This window comes from Centroberyx gerrardi, chromosome 9, assembly GCF_048128805.1.
Source record: "Centroberyx gerrardi isolate f3 chromosome 9, fCenGer3.hap1.cur.20231027, whole genome shotgun sequence".
NCBI classification, from domain to species: Eukaryota; Metazoa; Chordata; class Actinopteri; order Beryciformes; family Berycidae; genus Centroberyx; species Centroberyx gerrardi.
The window spans coordinates 9,440,781-9,465,550 of NC_136005.1; the positions used below are offsets into that span (position 1 = coordinate 9,440,781).

General features: G+C 43.0%; 3 protein-coding genes and 1 long non-coding RNA gene across 4 annotated transcripts; 1 reads left to right on the forward strand and 3 right to left on the reverse strand.

The window, feature by feature from the left end:
* Window positions 1-2,679: 2,679 nt before the first annotated feature.
* Window positions 2,680-12,239, forward strand: lmx1a (LIM homeobox transcription factor 1, alpha). The gene is made up of 7 exons (XM_071917632.2): window positions 2,680-2,888; window positions 8,435-8,655; window positions 9,264-9,439; window positions 9,773-9,850; window positions 10,257-10,344; window positions 11,241-11,423; window positions 12,097-12,239. Exons 1-7 carry the CDS (start codon window positions 2,680-2,682, stop codon window positions 12,237-12,239), a joined length of 1,098 nt encoding a protein of 365 aa, XP_071773733.1.
* A 2,779-nt stretch (window positions 12,240-15,018) lies between these two features.
* selp (selectin P) lies at window positions 15,019-20,506 on the reverse strand. Its single transcript, XM_071917617.2, has 14 exons — window positions 20,442-20,506; window positions 20,269-20,347; window positions 19,787-20,173; window positions 19,585-19,692; window positions 19,300-19,485; window positions 19,026-19,214; window positions 18,294-18,479; window positions 17,979-18,164; window positions 17,547-17,732; window positions 17,101-17,286; window positions 16,643-16,831; window positions 15,934-16,122; window positions 15,649-15,774; window positions 15,019-15,549 (listed from the first exon to the last, which is right to left on the reverse strand). Exons 1-14 carry the CDS (start codon window positions 20,442-20,444, stop codon window positions 15,488-15,490), a joined length of 2,262 nt encoding a protein of 753 aa, XP_071773718.2. The 5' UTR covers window positions 20,445-20,506; the 3' UTR covers window positions 15,019-15,487.
* Window positions 20,507-20,974: 468 nt separating this feature from the next.
* LOC139926029 (uncharacterized) lies at window positions 20,975-22,019 on the reverse strand. Its single transcript, XR_011785291.2, has 4 exons — window positions 21,938-22,019; window positions 21,562-21,651; window positions 21,446-21,467; window positions 20,975-21,180 (listed from the first exon to the last, which is right to left on the reverse strand). It is a non-coding gene; the product is annotated as an uncharacterized LOC139926029 (long non-coding RNA).
* A 12-nt stretch (window positions 22,020-22,031) lies between these two features.
* LOC139926058 (L-selectin) lies at window positions 22,032-23,730 on the reverse strand (the record flags this gene model as incomplete). The annotated part of the gene is made up of 4 exons (XM_078285651.1): window positions 23,655-23,730; window positions 23,086-23,484; window positions 22,802-22,906; window positions 22,032-22,117 (listed from the first exon to the last, which is right to left on the reverse strand). Coding segments are annotated over exons 1-4 (618 nt in total), but the record flags the coding sequence as incomplete, so codon positions are not given.
* Between the last annotated feature and the right edge of the window lie 1,040 nt (window positions 23,731-24,770).

The following is a 24,770-nucleotide window of genomic DNA, read 5'->3' on the forward strand; positions in this document are numbered from 1 at the left end:
CATTGTCTTATTGTCTTGACATATCTGTTGTGAACTGTTGCATCACAGGTAGAGTTAAACCGATATGGGTTTTTGAAGGCCGATACCGATATTTTTATATTGAAGGATCCAGTGTTTTCCTCCAGAACTGTATTCAAATCTTCTGAAACAGTATTTAGACCAACATGACTCTTAAACTCTCCATTGAGAAAAGTGAAATTTAGCTCTTTCAAGCAGGATGACCCACCCCGCTTATTCAGTGGTAGTAGAGGAAACTGTGGAAACATTAGGCCATTACATGAACAATTAATTTAGAAAAAGCTATATTGATTATTTATATATTTATATTTATTTAAGAAAATAGACCTTTATTCAGGTTTTATAGCCTGTTTTTCTGTAGCTGTAGTCAGGGAAGAACCTCCATCTATTTGCAGTGGACACCGTTTGACCCATATCTGAATTTTTAATAGAGGGATCAATATAAGTTCTATATATTGGCAAATCAATATGTCAGCCTAACCCTATAATCACAGCTCACTTATTGCACATCTATGCATCACACTTAGGTATAAGCCAGAGAAAATGGAAATGAGCACGAGAAACGAGTCTGTGTGTTTTATCTCAACTTGGATAATTATTTTAAGTACTACTAATACTACTTTAACTTGAATACGTTTTACACATAATTGCAAATGCAATGATTTTGTGCATCCAAAGTACTAAAGAAAGAATTCAGTTGATCACTAAAAAGTATTGTGTTGTGCGATCGGCTGAATTATTTATTTTATTTAGTAACTTCATAGACAAGAACTGCTGAGAAACACTCTCTGTCTTGAATAAAATTTAACTGGAGTATAAGTTCTTCCACCTGAATGAAATATTTGAGTGTCTTCATATTGACAGGCCTATTCCCCTGTTTTAGCCACTAGATGGCGCGCGCAGGCTGTAACCACGGCAAGGCAGAGTCACATTACAGCATGTGTAGATTGAAGTGGCCCGCGGTGTTTCTGTTTGGGTCGACAGGTTCCAGCATCCTCAGCTTCTGGGTTGGTTGTCCATCCAGTCTGAGTCTGAGTTACAAACCTCTGTAGGACTGGACATGTAGAAGGAGCTTTAATACTCTGCATTACTCTGCAATACTGTGATGAACCTGGGATGGTTTAAAGATGATGTGAATAATACCCTGTGTGAATATAAAATATAAATATAAAAAAAAAGGCTATAAATGGTATATAAATATTTCTGCAGGGAATTATGAAAATAAATATTCATCCTTTGTCTTTCTACTGAAGCAGAAAAAAAAACCTATCCTGTCTTGATTCAGAATACCAACACACCGGCAATGCAAAGAAGATTTGCACTGCAGACTTGCAGACCGGACGGGAAACTGATGAACCCCCTTAAGAGATACTTTCACTTTTTTTTTTTTTTTTTTTTTGCCACCTCAGTTCTAATGCCAGTTAAATTAAATCATGCAGTCCCATTATTTTTATACTTTAAAGTTATAATCTATCTATCTATCTATCTATCTATCTATCTATCTATCTATCTATTTATTCATTATTTATTTATTTAGTTATTACATATTTATTAACTTTGTAAAAAGTAAAAATTGCTGAGAAATGGAAAATGTATCACTTAAAAGTATCAGCTTTTATGCCACACTTTTAGGAATTTTATGGTTCCACTTATTTAGGTTGTATTCATATTATGCAATACTTAGTTTTCTACTGAAAATAAATTCCTTTCATGTGGGTTGCTGGTAACTTTGTGGGGGTGGGGGGGTGGGGGGGGTGGGGGTGGCTGAAGCCGATGACAGAGAGAGAGAGAGAGAGGGAGAGAGAGTTCCTCCATGTGCAGGTGCAGGTTACCTCTCTCTCTCTCTCTCTCTCTCTCTCTCTCTCTCTCTTTCTCGCTCTCTCTCTCTCCCTTTCCCGTTTACTTCTAATGGGATAATTGATAGATAAATAGTCAATATCATTGGACGCAGGGAGGACGTGGGAAACACTCGGAGGAGAAAGTTTTGATCCGCTGCTCTCCGGTCGGCGCTGCAACTTTCACCAGGACGGTCACCGCTGCTCGCGGAGATGTTTTAAGAAGAACCGGCAGATCATTAAGAAATATCTTTCTACCGTTAGGAAGCTCAGATTTTCAAGGTAATCGAATTTTAGAGTAAATTACTTCATTTCAAATTTAATTTCAAATTCGATATATCTTTTGTTAAATTAGCCTTTAGTCCACTGGTCATTTAAAATATGTTTTGCAATGTTTCTCCTCTTTCCCCTCGCAGAGGTTTGCCATGGTGGAGGGACCAGCAGCATCCTTACTGGGTGAGTTCAATTTGATTAAGGTTACAAAATGTCCATTTTATTTTTGTTTCACCCGTGATATTGGATGTTTTTTTGCACTAATTTTAGGCGCAAAACTCAAACGAATTTAATATTTGGACCAATTAAAAACAATTGATACAGCAAATTCACTTTACATACCATAATACTCTTTTTACAAACACAATAGCTGATTAACTTTACTTTTTTCATCACATTTTACTGTAATATATAGATATACCCTAACCTGTATTGCATCTTGCTGAAGAATATAACCTAGGTCAAACTTTTCATAGATCCAGATAATTCAGGTTTTCACAGCCAAACAGATTTTAACTACATGCGTCCTATTGATTTGAAAAGTGTGATAAGTATGAATTTCTCAACCCTTTCCACTGCAGATCTGAATCAGAAGGCAGTGTGTGCGGGATGCCACCGTCTCATCCGAGACAAATTCCTGCTCCGAGTCACTGACGGCCTCTGGCACGAGGAGTGTGTGCGGTGCGCGGCGTGCGGGGACGCGCTGCGGAACTCCTGTTTCCTGCGGGACCGCAAACTTTACTGCAAGCGGGACTATGCTGAGTAAGTGCTGTTCTCTAATTGTTTAATTGATCTTTTGGTTTTGCATGCTGTTGCAGCTGAAATCATAAAATCTCAGAATGTAGCTACAGCATATTTTGCCTTTTCAATATTGACACAAAGTCTTCAGTGGAAAAAAGGAGGTCCAGGGCATTGAGGTGGATTTGGTTATGAAAAAGCCTTTATTACTGTAATTTGGGCTAAAACATTAAAATAGCTGGTGACCTACGCGTCACGGCTACACAGGGTCATCTGGGTGACAAAAAGTAATTTTTACATCATCCTCGCAACGATGCAAGGGATTTTACAGTTTCCATGTTTGCACATTTATCTCTGAAATTCCGATTCTGAAATGTTAATTTCAAATTCTGCTCAGTGGATCTGGATTCAGCCGTACCATGTAATGTAAAGTAAAATGAATCTGGAAAGAGGAATTATTGGTTTTTGTGAAGGGCTACTTAGTCATATGGGCTTATTTTATTATTTTGCTCCTTGTAAATGCCGCCTATAAAGACATAGAAATTTTAGAGTTTTGGTGCCTTATAATACTGTAAGAATAGCCTACCATCCGGTCATTTCTGAGATTTCTGCACCATTTCCTTCATACTCCTTATTATAGCCTACTATGATGAAAAAGTTATCAACATTCTTCCTGAACCCTGTGATGATGTGTTGCTGTTTTACTGAATACAAGGTGCAAGTTTCAGTTAATGATATTGCTTTTCATGGTGATTAGTACTATTACCTTGGGAAGTTACTTGTAGTTTTGGTTGCATACCACAGCACACATCCCTGGCATGGGTAAGACATTTAAAAGGTTATTATGTATACTGTACTTTTTCTTTTTCCGGATATCAAGCCTCTTTTCACCAAAAAGAATTATGTCCATGTTCTGACCTTGACTATAATGTGTGTCTGTGTGTGTGTGTGTGTGTGTGAGAGAGAGAGAGAGAGAGAGAGAGAGACAGAGAGAGAGAGAGAAAGGGAAAAAGAAAGAGAGATTTGTATTTACTTTAAGTTATGATAGGTTCTGTCCTGTCTAGCTGTTTTTGAATGCAATTGAATACCATTGATGATTTGTGGAAAGGTATGTTGTTATTTGCATGTGTTCGTGTGTATCTGTGTGTATTTCTGTATATCCGTGTATACTATTAGGGTGTAAGAGTTGACTTCCAGGGAACTTGGCACAGTGCACTAAGAGGAACAAGGTGACTGCAGGAGGAAGGGGTGGCATGGGCCCTGGAATGTGAGAACACCATTGCATAGCATCCACCCACCCACACACACACTCACATGCACACACACACACACACACACACACACACAACATGGTCACACCTTCACACACAGACACCATGCGATCTGGGGTAGAGCTCAACTGACACATTGTCAAAATGTGTTAAAATTTCAAGGCCCATCGGCGTGGCAACTGCAAGCTGGGGACAGCATATGGTGTCGTCAAAGAGGCAGTACCCCCCCGCCCCCCCCCCCCCCCTCCTCCTCCCTCCCACCCAACCCACCTCATCCCCTCAGCCTTCCTCCAAAACAAACACACTCTCACCTAAACGAGAGCCAAGACAAAAACTGCACACCCTAAAAGGCGGCTGCTCGCATTATTTCTGAACGATTTAGTGATGGTCGTTCTGCCAAGCAGGCGGGCGGAGAGACGGGAAACATTACACTCACACGCATCGGTCCAAAATGCTCCCCACCATCGCACTCGCAGTCAACTGAAATTACTCGCTGGCGTTGTTCAAGGCCCAGGTGCCATTTTGCAGGTACACCAGTCATTATTATAAGAGCAGCTAAAGCAGGCCATCTTTTTATGATGACCAAGCTGGAATATAAATGTTATTATCATTGCTGTGAAGAGGAAATGGCAACTGGAGTGGATTCATGTAAAAGCGTGCAACTTTAGGGGTTCAGCTTGTATGATTTAATAGCATTTGGCCAAAACAGAGAGAGAAAGAGGACTGAGAGGTAATTAGGAGAGTAGAGCCATATGTCAGAGGGTCTGGGGCTTCCCTACAAGAGAGGCGGCGAGGATGGTGTGAACTTATTTTGGGGGTACGGTGCGCTCCATGTTGCCTGGCGTTGCGTGCCGTGGCATCTGGATCGTCCGGCTCACAGGAGCCCCGTGTCGAGCGATGGGACGACGCCCAGCCGACCGTGAGATATCTGACCTGACCAATTAGCAGGAGGCCTGGTGCCAAAGCACCGCCTCCGAGGTCTCATGTCTCCACCTCCCTACTCGTTCCCCCCCGCTGCCCTGTCCAGGGTTCTGGCACCCTAACGCACACACACACACACACACACACACACACACACACACTGCTTTTGTCCCTGACATGGATGAGAGTATTGAAACGGGGTCAGTGTTTCTCCCCCTGGCAAAGTGTGTTCTCCTCCCTCCCTTTCTTTTGATCTGGGCTGTTGTGAAGCCAGCTAAGAAGTGATGATTATTCCATACTGTGACAACATTTGTCTCTTATTTTCTGTCTGAATCCCGCCTCATCTTTCCCTTTGCTCACCTGTGCAGTTGATGCCAACCAGACCGTTGGGCTTGGCCTATTTTAATGGAAGCTGAAAGATGATAACACCAGGATTCAAATCACCTGAATCAAATCATACATACTGTATTATAACATCCTTCTTAATCCCAAAATTAATCTAATGCTTGCTGTTATTACTCTGAGGCCAACAAGCCATAACCTTTGTACCAGAATGTAGAATCACTTTATTCCTTCACTTAAACTCACGTAGTGACACAAGTGGATACAGACACACATGGTACAGAGACAGCAGTGCAGGACATACAGACAGTAGTACTGTAACTTACTGTACTACTGTGCAAGTTCCTGACTGACAACGTGATGCTTAGTTTGGTCAGATTGTCAGTGGATCCAGATTGGCTGAATGGTTCAGCGGGCAGCTAGATTGGACAGCAGATTGGTCGTCAGATCAGCGGTGTGATTTGCGGTCCACTTGACCCCCAGATCCTTATCTGATACACAGCCTCTGTCAGTGCGTGTTCACCAAAGGATCCAGGTGAACCTGATCCAGAAACAGGATCTGTCTGCATGTCCACTAGACCAGCAGTCTGTTTGCCTGACTGCTAAAGGTCAGCTTTAGAAGTCAGGGCAAGAACAATGGCAGAGGAGGGCTTTGCTCGTGTGTGTATATGTGCGCATGTGTGTATCTGTGTACACGTGTGTGTGCGTGTGTGTGTGCATGACTAGATCTAAGTCCCTGCATCCTACCTATACAAATTTCTGATAAACACTCTTTGATACGATGCATCCATCCTGAGAGTGCTTTACCGAAGCCATGTCAGTGTGGAAGGACGCAGGATTTTGCTGACTTATTTCTCTGTAATAATCTTGTCGCTAATTGCCATGCCCAAATCCAGCGTGACTGAGTGTTCCCGCTCGCCTGGCAGGACCTCTGCGCCAATCATGTCAACGGAAACACTGAAATATTAAACACCTTGAGCGGCTCCATAAGTATTGGAGGTACTTTTACCTTTGCATTAACAGCGCTTAAGAGTACTGCGCTACATAATATAATAAGACGAACTGGACAAGGCGTATAATGGAAAAGCAATTCTCGAAAACATGAGTGATCTCACATCAGTAATGCCCATGGTTTGTTCTTCCTTGACATGCATTAGCATCATATTAAGGCATTAAACCAAGTACTTCGCGGTATCATAGGAACCCAGAAACATTCCGGGTATTTCCCCTGCCACACTTCCTTTGAAATACTTCATTGATGCATCTTTCGTTGCCACAGGAATGCACATACCACGGACGGTATGTTGGCCATATTAAAGCGCATACCATTGGGGCCGTGGGGCAGACAGCTTGGATCGGTCAAGCAGCCCGGCTGACCCTCCTGAGCTTCTCGGAATGGGCTTTGCTGTTTCCCTAGCGACCCCACGGCAACAGTAATAGGTCCCAGCAATGTTTGGCTTTAGGATGTTGTGGTTCCAGACCTTTTAACAAGGATGTCTCAACCTGAGTGTTTGCTTTATGTTCAGTGTGAGTTTGTGTTTGTCTGTAAACATTGTTTGAATGTAGATATTTTTAAAAGGAAGTCCAATGCAGCATTTGTCTCCTTTGAATGTTAATTTGAATTTATTTACAAGGGTTTGACCTATGTGGCTTTTTGAAGGCCAATAATGATACCAATATTTTTAGTCACCAATAGAGCAATATTTTGTGCTGATATTCAATATCTTTAAATTAGACCATTTTATATTTTTTATATAAGTATTCACTATTTAACTCACACAGAATTTTTTTCTTGGTATTCAGCCTTCTTGGAAAAGCTTTTAGACCATCATATAACTATTTTTGAAGTGGGTTGACAGCCCCTTAAGACAGGGAGACAGTAGACAAAATTGTTAATTAAATGAATAAATAAAATATGTAGGAAAATAAAATTTCATTGCAGGTTTACAGACTGTTTTTATTTAGCTGTGGTCAGAGAGGAACCTCCATCATATTAGCAGTGGCCCACATGACCCTAACCTGATATATGATAATTAATAAAGATATATCAGTAAAAATATATTTTTACATTTGTCCAGCAGTACAACACCTGCTATAACATCAGTATGAGCCCAAGCTGTACATCATTCCAGTTCAGAGTAATCCCTCATACTCCTGGTTTTGTCTTGTGGTGATTCACAGTAGCAAGGGAAAATTCTTAGATTGAGTCAGTGATATATGTACAAAGGCTCTCCTTATAGGCTGCATGCAGTATTTTATGCAAAAACGAAAAAAGGAAAAAATCTGTCATTTTCTCATGCCTCTGTGGTGACTGGTCTGGTGACCCAGTCAGGTCTGGAGACAAACGGCAGCTCCAGAATGATGACGCATCATCCTGCGGGACAGACCCAAAATGCCGCGGTGCCAGCCAGCGGACAATGGTCCTGCTGCTTGGGGGCTGGCTCTGCCTTTGTCCTGCTCTGGTTAAGCAGACTTAGGGATAATTCCACGGATAATTCCCGGGACCGGCGGCTCAGCCTGTCCCACCGGGAGATCTGATTCCCCCCCTCTGCCTGGAGCCATGGCCTGCCGAGAGCCTTTCTCCTGCCTCCCCGGGAGCACGGCCTCGGACACGGCAGCCGGAGCCACGGTAACAGTCTCTGAGGCTAAGCCCACCAGTCCTGGTTGCCAGGCGCTAAGATGCACACCCGCCACTCTGGGGGTATGTGTCTGAGTGGCCGGGGCAGGAGGAGGAGGGGAGGGTGAGAAGTCGGGGTGAGGGGAAGAGGCTGGCAGTCGCTTTGAGTGACAGCTCGACTCAGCAACATTCCCCAAGTCAACCAAACATTTTTTCATGTGGAATCCTTTCTTATTGAGGTGTGAGGGCCGTTGTACCTCAAGTATCTGAACTAGAAATAGACAAGCTTTTACTCAAGCAGCACTTAACCAAACAAAAACATTTCTCCCTGTTATTCACTGAGTTCTCACAGTTTCTCTCTCCGTTTCCTCTCTTTGCTGCACCTCCTCCCCTCTCTCTCTCTCTCCCTCTCGGTCCAGTCTGTTTGCGGTGCGGTGTGGGGGCTGTGCGGAGGCCATCTCTCCGGCGGAGCTGGTGATGCGTGCAGGGGCCGCTGTGTTCCACCTGCGCTGCTTCACCTGCAGCGTGTGTTCCTGCCGCCTGCAGACCGGAGACCGCTGCGTCCTCAGGGAGGGACAGCTACTGTGTGCCAGGGAGGACTACCACCAGTGTCTGGCCAGCCCGACTTCCTCCGACACAGGTACAGTCTGTGCATGTGTGTGTATGTGTATGTGTGTGTGTGTGTGTGTGTGTGTGTGAGTGTGTGTGTGTGTAGCCTACATATTTGTCTCAGGTTTTTGTGTTAAAGAAAAAACCCATCCTAAAACACTTTAACAGTGTAAAAAAAAACAACTATTGGTGATGTACCTTGCATTTCTGGGTCCATTTTGTTGTTTGGTGGAGTATTTTTCTTATTCACGTGGAAACTGGCAAAACACAGCTGACGTGACATCATGTTGAGATATTTCCAGTGCAGCTACAATGAAGTTTGATAGCAGAAAGTTTCTCAGCTATCTAAAACATAAGTGGTAAACGTCAGGTTTTGGTGTCAGAATCAAAGAGCGAGGGCTTCTTTCTAGACTCACCTTTTTGCACCAACATTCAACAATCATACAGGGAGAAATCTAGAAATCTATCACAAAATACCTCAATCCAAATAACGCATTGAACATGACAGATTGATGATATGTAACAGTGCATCCGAGGGTGGAATTTTCCTTTAAGTCTGTCTACAATTCAATTTTTTGTCACGTGAATAACCTGTAAGCAAATAAATATTTTGCTTTTCAACCACGTCTGACCCACTAGGTAAAAGTGACGACGACGAAGAAGAGGAGGAGGACACTGAGAAGGCTGCAGGCAGACGGATTCGATCGGACGACCTGGAGAGCAAACGTCCCAAAAGGCCGCGCACCATTTTGACCACTCAGCAAAGACGGGCCTTTAAAGCCTCCTTCGAGGTCTCGTCCAAGCCTTGTCGAAAGGTAGACTGTCTATTTTGCGCTCACCCAGCAGTCTAGTGGCAGATGAGGATGTGGGTATACTGTGAAACCAACATGCAATATAATTATGAGGCAGACTTGACTTCCAAATCCAAAACGAGTACAGGAATGAGGTGAATACTATCCTGTAATTTCTAAAAAACTGAAATTTCAAAACAGTATCACTCCTTTTCTTCTTCCCTAGAGGTGGATTCTTTATTCCCTGCACTGCATTATGAGGGTCACCTTCTACTGACCTCCTCTCTCCTTCTATTTTTCTATTTTTCACCCTGCCTCTCTCTCTCTCTTTCTCCCTCCCTTGAATCTCGATCCAAGGTAAGGGAGACCTTGGCAGCAGAGACCGGTCTGAGCGTCCGGGTTGTGCAGGTCTGGTTCCAGAACCAAAGAGCCAAGGTAATACAAAACACACACACACATGCACACATGCACACACACACACACACACAGAGTCATATGCACTGCTAATAAAAGGACTCTTTCGCCACTGAGTTTGCTTGCCAGAGTGGAAATCAGTCTGGCTATCTCTTCATACAGGAAACTGATGACATCTCACTGCTAGATCACTGCAGATTAAGTCCTGTATTTCCTCACAAAGTGGGCACGTGTGTGGTTTTCCCCTCTCCAGTGAAATATGTCCTTTACCCGGCTGTTAATGCGTTTCAATCGAGTGAACACACTCTTATGAAGACCGTGTGCGTAGGCACGGCTGAGCCTGGGTGGCAGAGGGACTGTCGAGTGAGAGGGGATTTTACAGCAGGCCTATATGTGAACTTTAATGTCGGCTCATACGTGTTTTCAGATGAAGAAACTGGCTAGGAGGCAGCAGCAACAGCAGCAGGAGCAGCACCAGACACAGGAGCAGCATGAACACCCATCGCATCACACAGGTATTAGGCTGCTGAGAGGCGCTTTAATAAAATACTCAAACATGCTGGATGATATACTCAGTGCATGTTAAGACAAAGATAGATCTATCCCTTGGTTCTCCGCAATGACAAATTGATTCCCCAAGAAAAACAATACGCCCTAAACAATTGAAAGTACATAAACACTTTGAGTCAAGACGCTGAGCAACATTTTCTGTAAATATTTTGTAGTAGTAAAAATTTTGGTTTCAGGAAAGCCTTTTTCTACATTTAATCTGAGACAGTGGGGTGGGCAAAATAAGCGAAACACCACAGAAAAAGGACTTTAACTTCAAAATAACTAAATCAAAGTTACGAAGGCAGCTACACAGGGGAGTCACATTAAGTTGAATGCCGCTTAGCCGTATGTGTCAGCTTTAAAAGAAGTCTGACTCACCGCTTTGATATATGAGTTTTCAAAGCAACATGAGGCAACAAACAGAACCTCAAAGAGGCCAAATAGTTGCAGGTGCATTGGTCAAAACAAAAACTGCAAAATCATTTAATATAGCATGCTGGAAAACCATGACAACCTTCGCCAAACACAGACAAGCTGCACCAGCAAAGACGATCAGTGGTCACAAGCCAAAGCTCACCAACCGGAATAGACAGACACTTAACAGGAGAGTTGCTAAACGTCAAAAAAATACAGCCTCAAAAATGATCACAGAATTGAATCAACACCTCTGTCAAACAGTCTCAACAAAATTTTCACAGTTCAAAGCTTGTAGGTCAGCATTCCAAGGTGGATTGAAGCTGTTTTAAGGCAAAGGGTGGCCCTGCTCCTTATTCGGTGCTTCCTTGATGTCCATATAATAGATGTTTCTGTTATTTTGTCCACCCCCCTGCATGTCTCCTGACTCTGCTGTGCCCCACAGCGCCCTCCTGTGGTGGGTTGACCTCCGAGCTGGACCCCCTGGGCTCCTCCTACCCCCGCCTCCAGCAGCAGCAGCAGCAGCAGATGGGAGTCACCACCCTGGAGCAGCAGGACTACGACATGGACCCCTTCAGACAGGGCCTGACCCCGCCTCAGATGCCCGGGGATCACATGCACCCCTATGGTAAACACCTCGGTGCTGTTAAAACATGATGCAGAATTACACGTTCACCATATTGCCCCACAAAGCCTCTGTGATAAGTGAAACTGAGAAAAATCGCTTCATTGTTTATCATTTATTGGTATTATTTTTGTTGATATGGAATCAGAACCCTTGGCTAACGTTTGACCTTTAAAACACACAGAAAGTAGTTACTGCTGTTTGCCTTCTTTGTTAATAGAAGCCATGAGAAAGGTTTAAATGCAAAACACTGTTGGTGTTGGGAAAAAATCATACCAGATGCTCACTGCATTCCTCTAGATTGTTACTAAAATACAAAATTCAACAATCTTCCATAACTTCCATAATCTCCCAAATCTTACTTTGATATGCATGTAACTGTCAAATATATGAAATAATAGATATCTCAATTTTAATGAAACTATTTCTGTTTTCTTACCAAATTAAAGTTTTCTGAATCTAGCCAATGTTTGGTTTTGGGGAAGTTTTTTAAACTAGATGCTCACTGCATTACTCTAAATTGTTACTAATGTTTCCTGATGAGCAAAGGTCAACAATCTTCCATAACTTCCATAATCTCCCAAAACTGATTTGAGCAATAATTTTGTACGAGTATCTGTCAAATATATGAAATACTAGATATCTCAGTTTGAATGAAACTCTTATGTGTCTTTAGGTTTTAAGGGCCTGTATGGTGACATGGATGGAGACCCCCTGTGTCATCTGGCTGACGGTGACTGCCTGTCCCTGGGCGACTCGTCTCTGCTCACCCCTATCGACCGCCTCTACTCCATGCAGGACTCCTACTTCACCTCCTGAGACTGAGGGAGCGTCTCCCTCACTCTGCTGAGCCCGAGTCTCATCTCCCCCAGGCATTACAGCTGCTTCTTGGTCCTGTCATTTCTGTGTATGGACCGTCCAGTCAGGAGTAACGGGTGTAACATTACTGCCAGGGGGAGGTGGGTATACTGTGATACCATCCATTATAAGTCAATGGTAATTAGGCTAATAGGTGGCTCAACTCTATTATGCCCAGTGAAAGAGGTGGATACACCTTGGTGGATACACAAACTTGTTAAATTATTTTATCTTGTATCCAAACTTATCATGCATATTTTAGGATTTTTTTTTGTGAAATCAACTTACTGTACTGGCAGATAATTTTACCGGTTTCAACAATTTTTTACTTTTTTTCAGGATAATATAACTTGTTTCAGGACATTTACTTGGTAAAATTGAAATTGTCTTGGAGAAAGTTTCATGTTTCAAGATGATGATGATTTCTTGAAGGAAGTCATATTGGCATGTATCAAGTGAAATCTATTGAAACCAGTAAGATTATCTGCTAGTGCAGTTAGATAATTTGACTAAAAATATCACAAAATAAGCTTGATAGGTCTGGAAACAAGTTAAAATCACTGGACAACTTGTCATTTTTTGCAGTGTAGACTCTGTACACCTGCATATAAACTTGATTACACTACTGCCTCTTATGCTTTACAATCCCACTGACCCACACGGGTCTCAGAGAAAAACCCTGTGAATGCATGATGTTTCTGGACCTCTCACACTATGTTGGAAGGCCAGATTACCAGATTATAATGCATCTACTAATGTAAATAGTCGTTTGGGTGTGTATTTGTATTTATTGTCATTATGTGTGTATGCTGTTCGTCCTGAATGAATCAACAATGAATAATAAATAATCATACAGCGAAGCTCCAGTCTGAAGTGTGGCATGATGTAGGTAAAAAGCGCAGACTGTGGCGGTTGATACAGATCATGGCTGATATGCTCGTATGAAGATGGGGTATTCATGCAGAGGGTTACAGCCGGGTCAGTCCATCCTCAGCGCTTATCAGTCCAATCTAGGTGACGGGTCAGCGAGGCATCTTCCAGTGGCTGTTGGGTGGATGATCAGACTGTAAATGCTGGGCTATGACAGCAGTATGGGTCAGCGGCAGGTAAGCATCACATCCACACCGCCTGGCCGTCATCAACGCTCACATTGTGCTCCTCCCGGTCAAAGGCCCTCGCTGCATTTTTCTGCCTTTTCCTTCCTCCAGTCAAAGGGGGAGGGAGGAGGGAGGAGAAGGGGGGGACCACCCAGGCACTGTGCCCAGCTGGAATGCACCAATCCTGGGGAGGGAGGTTGAGAAGCTCAGGGAGGGGGCTCCAGACAACGGAGGGGCTGAAAGCTGTGTCAGGGGAGAATGCCCAGGGTGACACAGAGATATGAAGCCCCACTGTATGGAGTACCTCCTTGCCCCAGCCGTGAACCCTCTCCTGGACCCATCTCATATTTCCCACTATGAAATCAGACCTTGCAGAGCAGAGAGCGCAAGTCAATGGTCAGGAACAATCTAACTGTCTGTCACCGTGGTATGCCACTGCCAACCAGAGCCAAAGAAGTGTGCAGCAGCCTATGTTGTGTGTGTGTGTTTGTGTGTGTGCATCTGTGAGTCCGTCTTAGTATCTGTGTCTGTATCTATGTGTCTGCCTGCGTATGTGCATGTGTGCATGCTCATGTGTTGGGAGAAACTACACTTTTTGTGTTGCAGGGACCACAATATAACAGCACATTTCCTCGTCTCTTTAGGGATAGATAAAGGCAGAGAAGCCAGACTTAAATATCAGGGAACGACGCCAAGATGCTCACCTGCGGGCCCTTTCCCTTCTTGTGCGCGAGTCTGTGCGCAGTTGGCTCGCATATATGGTTGCCAGCAGCATCGGGTGGGATGAGAAAAATAATCAAACCATGATCATACGGTCACAGCGGGTAGCAATAACCTCATTATTATTCTGACGGTAGCCAAACAGTTTCCTGTCAACAGTTCGGTTATTTATTGCACCCTCCATGCCAGCCACGGGCCACAAACCCTCTGTCTTTTAACCGCTATAATTGGCTTCATGCTGTTTCAGCGCCAAGACAGATGCACACGCTTTGCTGAAGATTGGCCCATTGCAGTGCGTATTTAAAGTCTGGATTGGGCCATGTTTCGGATGCATGGCAGAGATGGATAGGAAAGATTGTATAGATTCACCAGCATGGCAGAAATTGTATAAAGCATTCAGAAAAATGGAGATACAGTATACAAATCCTACATCAACCCTAATATACAATATCTGATCGACATTCAAGTGAAATTCAATTCAGAAAATGAAACTGAATGTCAGTTACCTCCTCCAGATTTAATAGAGTGGGTACTGAACTGACCCTCAGCCTGGGACAAGTGCCCTGGGACAAGTGCCCAGGTGACACACTGAGCTGTGATCGATAATAGATCACCTGCTCCCCACACAGTGACAGGAGCTTTCTGGCCAGTATATGTGAGACACTTTGTGGCAGTTTGGCGAACTCCCAGGTTTTCTGCCCCATTCACCGACTGACCCCACAGTTCTGGTGCCTATGTAGGAGGTCAGATGTGGGTAAACTGGGAAGTGTGAGGGGGCACCGACAAGACAGGGTCATAACATACCACATCACAATGACCAGGCACCAGTGAAAGAATGCCAACACTGATCTGGACGCTTGATGTGTTGTATGGTGATGACAGCTGGAACAGAGATGGAAAGTGGTGGTGCAAGTTTGGTTTATAGTTTATTGACAATTTAAATGATATACAGGCAGGATATGATGCAAAAATTATAGCATTAAACCAAATAATGACTTAAGATTTCCGCATTACATCAGGCATGATTTCAGAGTTGTTCAATAACATAATGTATGCCATTTGGTGGGTGCTTTGATCCAAAGTGGCCAACAATACCATGATTGTGTACATTTTTTAGCATGGGTGGCCCTAGTGGAAATCAAACAACTAACCATGGTAGTGTTAATGACATGCTCCACCTATTGAGCCATACAGGACCACAATAATAAAATGTATTAAATAATCCAATTATGATCAGTATCATGAAATAATATTTTTTGTAAGTGAAAATTTTAAGCAAGCTCTAAGTGTGACTGGGTGTAGACAATTTGTATCAACTTCCAGTTTGCCACAAAAAATATTGCATTTGATATCTGATGACTTAAAAAAAAAAGAAAAGAAAGAAAAAACAATTCAAGATTCAAATGCAGGATTCTCTCTCTCTTCCCATGCTGACATATCATAGTTCACAAATCCTGCAGAGGTCAGAAGTATGGATTAAAACAGAGCAAATACACACTCTTTATGCCACAATAAACTTGTATGTGTAAAACTATCGTGTAATTTGGTCTCACCTTTCTTCTTCTTGAATTGTCTTGCGATCAACAGACCCAATCCTAGCAGGACAAGCACGGCAAAACCAGTGGCTCCCCCTACACCAGTATACATCAGCATGGCAGTCCCTACTGGCATCGCCTCCTCTGAAACACACAACCACCACCATCACCATATAGCACACACAATCCGGTCATACACACTGCTATCTCAAGAAAATAACCAATACTGTAGTTTTACAAATCAAGAGCACAACTCTACTGCATGTACAAGGGATCAGTATCATCCCACAGAACTTGGTTTACCTGCACAGGTAGGTAAATTGTCACTCCAGAACCCGCTGGAGGAGCAAAACAGTGCCTCTGTCCCGTTCAGGGAGTATCCCTCCTCACAGGCGACGAGACACCGGGAGCCAAAGCTGAAGTTCCCCAGCGGGTGGGAGCAGTTCATGGAGAGGGGTGAGGAGAGGGCAGGAATGGCCTCACACTGGACCGCTGAGGTGTGGAAAGGACAGTACTACATAAAATCACTGTTTGACTACAGAACCCCTACAACACTGCAAGGTCGCTCAGGTTCTCCAACCAGGGTTTTCTAGATATCCTTGGCTCTAAACTTAAAACAAAAGCTGATTGTGCCTTTGCTGTTTTGGCCCCCACACTCTGGAACTGTCTCCCCTTAATTATCAGATCAGCTGAGTCTGTTGATTGTTTTAAGCAGCACCTAAAAATGTATTTTTATAGGCTGGCCTTTTTATAATAGTCAGGCTGTGCTCTTATTTTATGTGTACTCTGCATGTATGTATGTAGGTATTAATCATCTGCCTGCATGTTGTTTCTATTCTTGTATTTATTTTTACTGTTCCTTTTCTGTCTCTGTGAAGCACTTTGTAACTGTGTGCTTAAAAAAGCTATATAATGCTATATAAATAAAGTTTTACTTATTTACCAGCATAGCAAGACAGCTCTACGGTATTATGCGTATGATCTCACTGGTAAGTTAATGTTAGGCTCTCACCTTGGCAGGTGGGTAGATCCTGACTCCAGTGACCTGAGGTGTTGCATGTCATGGTTGGTGTTCCTCTCATCCAGAAACCTTTGTTGCACCCAAAGTCACAGTGGGAGCCATGGCTGAAAGGGGAGTATGGATGGCTACAATTCATCCAACCGTAGTGTGGAGATGTGGCCAGTAGGGGGCATGGGCGTGCTGTAGGTGGCCAGTGGACATAAAATAACCGTTATTTTCAGACCAAACAGTTCCTGCCCTGTGAAACAAAGTGGCAAGGAGGGTGTTTCCTACAAAACCCAACCCTTGATCTAACATCTAAGCCAAGAAATGAATGGTCTAGCTCCTGTGTTGATTACGATACCAGTTAATGCGTGAACAGATGTAAACCCACGTTCCTACACTGTACTTCGAGAGCAGCAGGAGGGAATATATGCCAAGTGTAGTTTTCTCGTATAATGATTTATTACCCAGGCAGCGAGGGACTTCTCTGCTCCACATGCCCAGAGAAGTGCACTCTGTGTCAGCCGTCCCGTTCAGGAGAAAGCCCTCCTCACAGGCTACCATGCACCGAGAACCAAAACTAAACAGTCCATGGGGATCAGAGCAGGATAGGGAGCCGTGAGGGGGAGAAGTCAGAGCGGTGCAACTCTTAGCTGGAGGGGAACAATGAGAGGGAGAGACTGATCAGATATTTTAGGGCAATTAAAGATGATTTATACCAGATATAAACCTGGAGGTAATGTCATCTAAACCATGAAATCAAGAGCTCCTCTATTGCTTATGATCTGATACTCATCCATACTACTGAATGTTGCACCATGTTCCACGTATTAGGAAAGCTGCAATATTTTCCCCAGCAGCTGGTGGCATGTTCTACTGTAAATCAATAAGAATTAAAATAATAAATTCTTACCCAAACAACGCGGGACCTCTGTGCTCCACGTGCCCAGAGAGGTGCACTCTGTGTCAGCCGGCCCGTTCAGGAGGAAGCCCTCCTCACAGGTTGACACACACTTGGAACCAAATCTGAAGGAACCATTTGGGTCAATACAGGATAGTGAGCCGTGAAGGGGAGAGTTTATTGGGTTGCACCTCTTAGCTGGAGGGAGTAGAGACAAGGAGAGACCAGCACACTTTAAGACAAAGTGGTAAAAATAATTAATTCATCTAAACCCAGAGGTAATATCCCCTGAAATAAGAAATGAAAATTTTGTGCCCATGTTGATTTTGAGATAAAGGTGTTGCACTTCTGAGATAGAGGGTCACAAGAAGAAAATGAGAAGCATTTAGTCTGACTAGGAACCAATATGAACCACAGTCAACACTCAATCATCTGTGGTCATACCATGGCAGACAGGAAGGGCATGACTCCAGTTTCCCTGTGAGGAACACTGGGTGAAGTTGGTGCCAATCAGATCAAATCCCTCTTCACACTGCATGGTGCATATAGACCCAGAGCTGAACTCTCCTAGAGGGTCTTGGCATTGCATGGAGGCATGAGAGGGAGCTTTTAGACTGTTGCACTGTACCACTGTAAACAAAGACAACAACTATTATTCATCATTCAAAGAGGCCGTAGTTGCAAAATTGTCTGACTCTTTCCCCAAAGGTGCCGCTTGATGTTCAGAAGGAAAGGCTTGAGTCTCCATCTACGCCCCACCTGTGCATGTAGGCGTGTGTTTGCTCCATTGTCCAGAGGCCAGACAGGTGAGAGTGTTGTGTCCCGTCAGGTAGAAGCCTTCCCTGCAGGTGAAGCTACACCAGGAGCCAAAGGAGAAAGGCTGCAGGGCGTCCACACATGTCATGTTTCCCATAGCAGGGACGGAAATGGGCGAGCACCTTTTCACTATGGTGGGACACAGATACTCATCACACCTAGAGCACTCAATGGATGACAATGTCCTTTTGTGAAATAGGTTTTAGTATGAATAATCGTGCTGACATAATTTATGGTCAAGGGAAATGGCAACTGCTGACCCACATTAAATCACATTCAACGTGTTGTTTGCCAAATACAGACACAAATGAGTGTGAAATAAACCGATAACAAACGCGACCTGAGTTTGATCTCCTGTGCAGTCTGAGCAGGAAGGGGCTCCCCTTTGAAACATGGGCCAATTAAGTATTAGTAAAGCTCGTTGGTTACTATATTAACAGGGTTCAAGCATCACAAAACAGGAAGTTACAGGGAAAGTGACAGTTGGAGAGTATTTCACAAAAATGTTCAGATGGGGTTTCACAGAAAATAGTCATTGTTAAATACTTATTAGGTTAAACTAAGGACAAAATACTGTACGTTTCCATTGGTCTTCTGTGGTTATGGAATTTATATTCTGATCTCACTTTTTGCAAGTCTAACATTACTGTTTCAAAGTTAGGAAAATCACTTTACCTGTACATGTTGGGACACTGGCAGTCCATTGGCCAGTGGGGTCACAACGTAACCAGTTCTGTCCATTGAGCTCATAGCCTTCATTACAGCTGAACTCACAGGTAGAGTTGTAGCTGTATGGGGCGATGGGGTGGCTGCAGTTCATACTACCTCCGCTGGGGGTGTGGTTCAGAGCTGGACACTGTTCAACTGGGATAGGTGGTGAGAATTGTTTTCCGTGTCACTTTGATATCCAAAATAATTCTTATTTGGTGTTATTGAAACATGTTCATACCTTGGCACAGAGGAGCAGGGTGGTCCCAGCCCCCATTGGCTTGGCACCGCAGGCTGGGTGCGCCCACCAGCCGATAGCCAAGGTCACAATGGAAATGGCAGGAAGAGTTGAAACGATTGGGCCCATAGGAATGGAAACAGTAGTGAGAACCTTGCTCTGGATTCAACATGGCTTTGCACGCAATTGCTGACGAGAGAGATTGAAGAAAAAAACAAACAAATGTATTGTTTTACTCATCACAGAGGGGATGTCATGGCTTGATTCATTATGGCAATGTTTTCTCACCCTCTTCACAGCGCGGCCCCTGGAAACCGGGATGGCATTGGCAGGTGTAGTTTCCTATGGTCTCCACACATTCTGCATGGACACTGCAGGACTGCTGTGAACAAGAAGCTGCATACATACAGAGAAAGATCTCACATGGTAAAATAAGCACATAGGAGTCAGTAAATTAGGCAGTTTAGCATTTTAATAAAGCGTGCTCTACCGGTGTAGCAGACAGCTCCCTTCTTCTTGCGGCACCTCTCATCGTTCCACTTGGCCGTGTCTTTGTCCCTCTTGATGTAAATCTCCACACAGTCCTGGTGATCCATTACGTTATTCGGCTCCCCAGCTGCCCAGTTCTCAGCCTCTTCGGTCAGGCTCTTATTGGTTCCTACCCAGGTCCAGACTCCGGCCAGCTTGCGGATGCCAATCCAGTAGTAGTTGGCGTTCAAGGGCAGCAGCTGGTTGAGGAAAGTGATCTCCTCCTGGTTCTGGATGGCCACCATGTCTGTGAAGTGCTCCTGGCACCACTGGCGGGCCAACTTCCAGTTGCGGTTTGGGGTGATGCTGTAGTTGTAGGTCCATGCCTGTACTCCTCCACTGCTCAAGTCTAAGGCCAGGTAGGATGGGTTATTTTGGACAATGGCACCAAATGGAACATGTGAAGCAAGCAGTTTGGTTGCTGAAATGATTATGCAAACTTACCTTGGGTAAATACAATCAATGCAACTATCAGCAGCCCATGATGTGGGCTTTGTCTCATATGAATTCGTCCCTGAAACATCTGAAAAAGGAAGACAATATACTCATGATTGTGTCTGTATGTATTAATGTATGTATGAATGCACAATATTTGCATCGATATTTCATGGTCTTACCATTTGATCTGTCTTTAATAGTTCGTTCTTGTCATTGCATTTCCTCCACTGGACTGCAAGAGGATTTTAATTGTCCCTAAGAGGATGAGTCAATACCCAGTTTTGTAATATCTATGTTACCATGACTTCCTTTCATTGTAGGGTGTCACTCTCCCACCCATATCACCGCAACACACACACACACGCACACACACACACACATGCACGCACACACACACACACACACGCACATGCACGCACACACACACACACACACACACACACACACACACACACACACTTACTTAATACTTAAAACTTATTAGACAAAAGTTTATGCTGAGTGACCACACCAATGCAACTTTATTTCTCTAGACAGTTGGTTTGTTCTGTGGTGTTAACATATACTTGACCCATTACAGTAAAAAACCCATTATACACCCCCTCCCCACACACACACACACACACACACACACACACACCCTTCATAAATAGACACATATTCACTTCAATATACGTATTAGCATTTATTAGATAAAGAGTCTCAATAACTATCATCAAACCACAAATAAGTAATGGCATACAGAAATGTCATCCTGTGGCTGTTTTTCCTTTATACATGGTCAAATGATAATTTACTTAATGATTAACATTACTGCACATTTGGCAGATTGTGATTCTATATTAAAGCATAAATGAGGTTCCAGTTGTCCGTCAACCCTGTGTCTCATTGGACGGACTTGTCACTTCTTCAGGCTCCCTATGAAGTAGAAGCAGATTGACAGTAAATCTTTTTGTTCCAAAATGAGACATCAACAATTTTTAAAAAGTGAGATCTACACTTACAAAATGATCCTCAATGTTTGGGAAATATCAAATTCTGAGCTTCAATTAATGTGTTTTTTTCCAAAATAGCTACATAACATTTTTGTAGAATAACTTTTCAAATGTTGAACATAACATACAGTGCATAAATCATGGGTGGAGTTATTATGGAAGGGTTAGTGCACAATTTCAACACTGACCTTAGTTGGGCAAGTTTCTTTCCTGTGAGAAACGAAAAATCAGATTACTATTGAGACCTATTGCAAAGGATTGCATCACGTTTTTGTTTTGAAATCACGTTACGGATAAGACTTACTTTTTCTGTGCTTTTTGCAGCAAAAACAGATGCAGCATATGGCTGAGAAGGCTCCACAACCAGCTACAGCCATGAGAACATGTTTATAGCCTGAGGAAATCAAATCAAGCAGTAGTTTTGATCTTCTGTAATACATTATTTGACAGTGTTTCTTGCTATACTATTACTACTGGTAGTATTGCTACTAATAATAATAATTATAATCTATAATGATTCAATTTAACCAGCATACTTTGCAGAGAAACAATAAAACCAGCGCCACTGTGCTCTGGAAGTGCTAACTCTAACACTGTTCTTCAAAACAAAATGAACAGTCAATCCTGGTCCTGGTGTAACAACCATGACTAATGAGGGATGATAATGAGACTTTAATTACTTGCACAAACGGGCCTTGGTCCGCTCCAGTCACCTGCACTGCTACAGGTAACGTGTGGTGAGCCCAGCATCAGGAAGCCCAGGTTGCATCCAAACCGACAGGTTGAGTTGATTGTCTGGTTCGCTCCTGAGCAGTCCAGGTATCCATCATCAGGCTGAGACAGAGGGGTGCATTCCACAACTGGAGGCACATACAGGTTAAAGTTTAAAAGTGATATGTGTAACTTCTCATGATCTGCTCCTATTGTGAAAATATTACTTTTTTTAGTCCTCAGGAAATAGAGGAAGCAGATGCTAAAGCCAAAATAATCATCATCATTATAGGTTAAGTGTAAAATAAGGAGTGAGTTCAACAAGAGCAAACATACGCGACCTCAACATGAAGTCCTTCAGACAGTAGAATCAGAGATGATAAATCTAAATTGCTTATGATGACAGTGTAAAATTTAAATGTTCTGAGGACAGGCAGTAAGGGTAAGTGAACTATACAGAGGATGTCCTGTGGAAGTGTATAAAGAATAGTCCATCGTTCACATCAGTATGTGTATTTGTACTGTGAGGACATACATGTGCAGAGTGGCTCTTTGTCATTCCTGAGCTGTGAAGAGTTACATCTGACCTCTGCTGGCCCTGACAATTTGTATTCCTCCACATACAGGACGCTAGGGCAAGGAATCAAATCAGTGGTTTCCATCGGGACCAGAGCATCTCATACTGCCATTATTGGGTTTTACTGGCTCCTTATATGTATACAATATATGGACTTTCCAGAATGAAGCAACACATTATCTCGCTTCTTGTTCTGTGGAGTAAAAAGTATATCAGTGATGAGTGGCGAAGCATTTTCAAACAGTTTGTTTCTTACCTGTTTGGCACCTGTCTCCCTCAAAGCCAAGCTCACAGAGGCAGGTTATGTTTTCAATGGTCTCCACGCATCTCCCTCTTCCACATGATGTTGCAGTACATTGGGCTGTCAAGGGAAAGTGAATTACTAAAGCTACAAGCCATATAAATACCCAATAAAAGCCTTCCAAAAATTCTCAATTCATTATAGGATCGCTATGTTAGTCTTTAATGATTGCAGATTCATAATGAAATGCAGTTCTTTGTTGAGGTTAATAACTGGGTTCCTTCTGTTCATTTAATTACCTCGATAACAAACAGGGTATTTCAGTTTGGCACATTTCTCATCATTCCACTTCCCTCTGTTTTCCCCTTTGTTAACATAGATCTCCACACAAAACTCTGTGATGTGGTTGTTGTTAGGTTCGTTTGCTGCCCACGACTGGTCACCGATCCACGTGCTGTTATTCCCAACCCAGGTCCAAGATTCATTTTTGTGGGTTTTTGTGATTCCAATCCAATAATATGGACTCCCAGTTCTGTTTGGCAGCAGAGAGACCAGGTAATCGTTCTCCTGCTGGCTTTGGATGGCCACCATGTCTGTGTAGTTGGTCTGACACCACTGTCTGGCCTGGGTCCAGTTCATCTGCTTAGTGGAAGAGAAATGATACGTCCAGCCCATGGTGCCCTCGACCAAGGAGCTACCTGTTATATAGTATGAAAGAGAAAAGTTAAGGATGCCACATCACAGTTGGATAGTTAAGAGATGTGAAAGTTTATGTTGAGTCTTCATGCAAAATGTAATGTTTAGAGCCAACAAATATGTACTTATTGAGTATTTTGCATATTAGCTTGGCTGTAAAGCTAATACCCACCAAGGAGGAGGATCAGTGCCCACTTCATAACACCTGGAAATGTTTTTCTGAGGAACACCTATGAACACCTGTTATCTGTCCAAAGAACATATAATAATTAGAAGCCAAAATATCATCAAATATCATCATGAAAATGACAGAATACTTGCTTTACAGTTAGTCTTGCTGAAAAAGAAATGCATGCTCAAGCAACAAAAAGAAGAGGTGCAACCTTAAATACAACATATCATGCTGAGAGAGAAAGGCGCAACACTCTCTTGGAGTAGAAATATAGAAATCTATTTATATAGCTATAAAAACATGACGTTTCGGTCTCTCGACCTTTATCAAACAATTAGTCTTCACAGAATTAATTCAATATACTAACAAGATATTTTCTGCATTGTTTGAAACAAGCATGCCACTGAGGTTAAGTCTTGATTAGAAATACTCTTACCGGATTAGACTTACCATATTATGCCTGAGTGGTAAGTAAGTGGTAGTGCAGCAGGTGGGGACCAGTGTCTGGCTTGGCTTTTTATATTTCTCTCAGGATGCATTCAGTCCAACATTATCATAGAATACCTGGATGTGTCAGTTTACTGTACAGAAGAGTGAATGGATGTGTTAAATGACTTATCACAGTTGAACAGACCTACTGGGAAATGTCACCCATTCCTGGTATATGGGCTGAAGAGCAGCTTTTCCAGTCAGATATGAATGTATAAAGAAATATATACAAAGGAATACAAACATTAGATCACAAATTTAAATAAAGCACATTATGGGTCACTATAAAAAACTTATGAGCCATCGCAAGACCTTTGTTTGTAAAACAGCTATGTATTTTAAAAATAGAATGTGATTTTGAAATATTGAGAAGAAATTCAAGTAGAATGGCTTTTCCAAAATGGATATATAGCACCATGAATGAATTAATGAAGCCCTTCACTTGTTACTGGAATAGGCAGCAGTCTATTAATATCCCAGTTTACAGTTTTGAGTGACACTGTATCTTGGAATCCTGACATGTTGTGACTTAATGAAGTTTGCAGCAACAAATTACAGCGACCGCGAGCCTCGGTGCTGCTGGTGGGAACCGCTTCACCCCAAGGTGAGACGTCAGATCTGTTTCTG

Excerpts from the sequence above, each read along its gene's own strand:
- selp (XM_071917617.2), bottom strand. Across the intron at positions 17,733-17,978 it reads TGCCCTTCCTGTCTGCCATG|CTAAGAGGTGCAACCCAATA; the intron begins GTATGACCACAG and ends TACTCCCTCCAG. Across the intron at positions 17,287-17,546 it reads AGAGGTCCCGCGTTGTTTGG|CTAAGAGTTGCACCGCTCTG; the intron begins GTAAGAATTTAT and ends GTTCCCCTCCAG.
- lmx1a (XM_071917632.2), top strand. The coding sequence starts at position 2,680 with ATGAATTTCTCAACCCTTTCCACTGCAGATCTGAATCAGAAGGCAGTG. Across the intron at positions 2,889-8,434 it reads TGCAAGCGGGACTATGCTGA|TCTGTTTGCGGTGCGGTGTG; the intron begins GTAAGTGCTGTT and ends CTCTCGGTCCAG. Across the intron at positions 9,440-9,772 it reads CGTCCAAGCCTTGTCGAAAG|GTAAGGGAGACCTTGGCAGC; the intron begins GTAGACTGTCTA and ends TCTCGATCCAAG.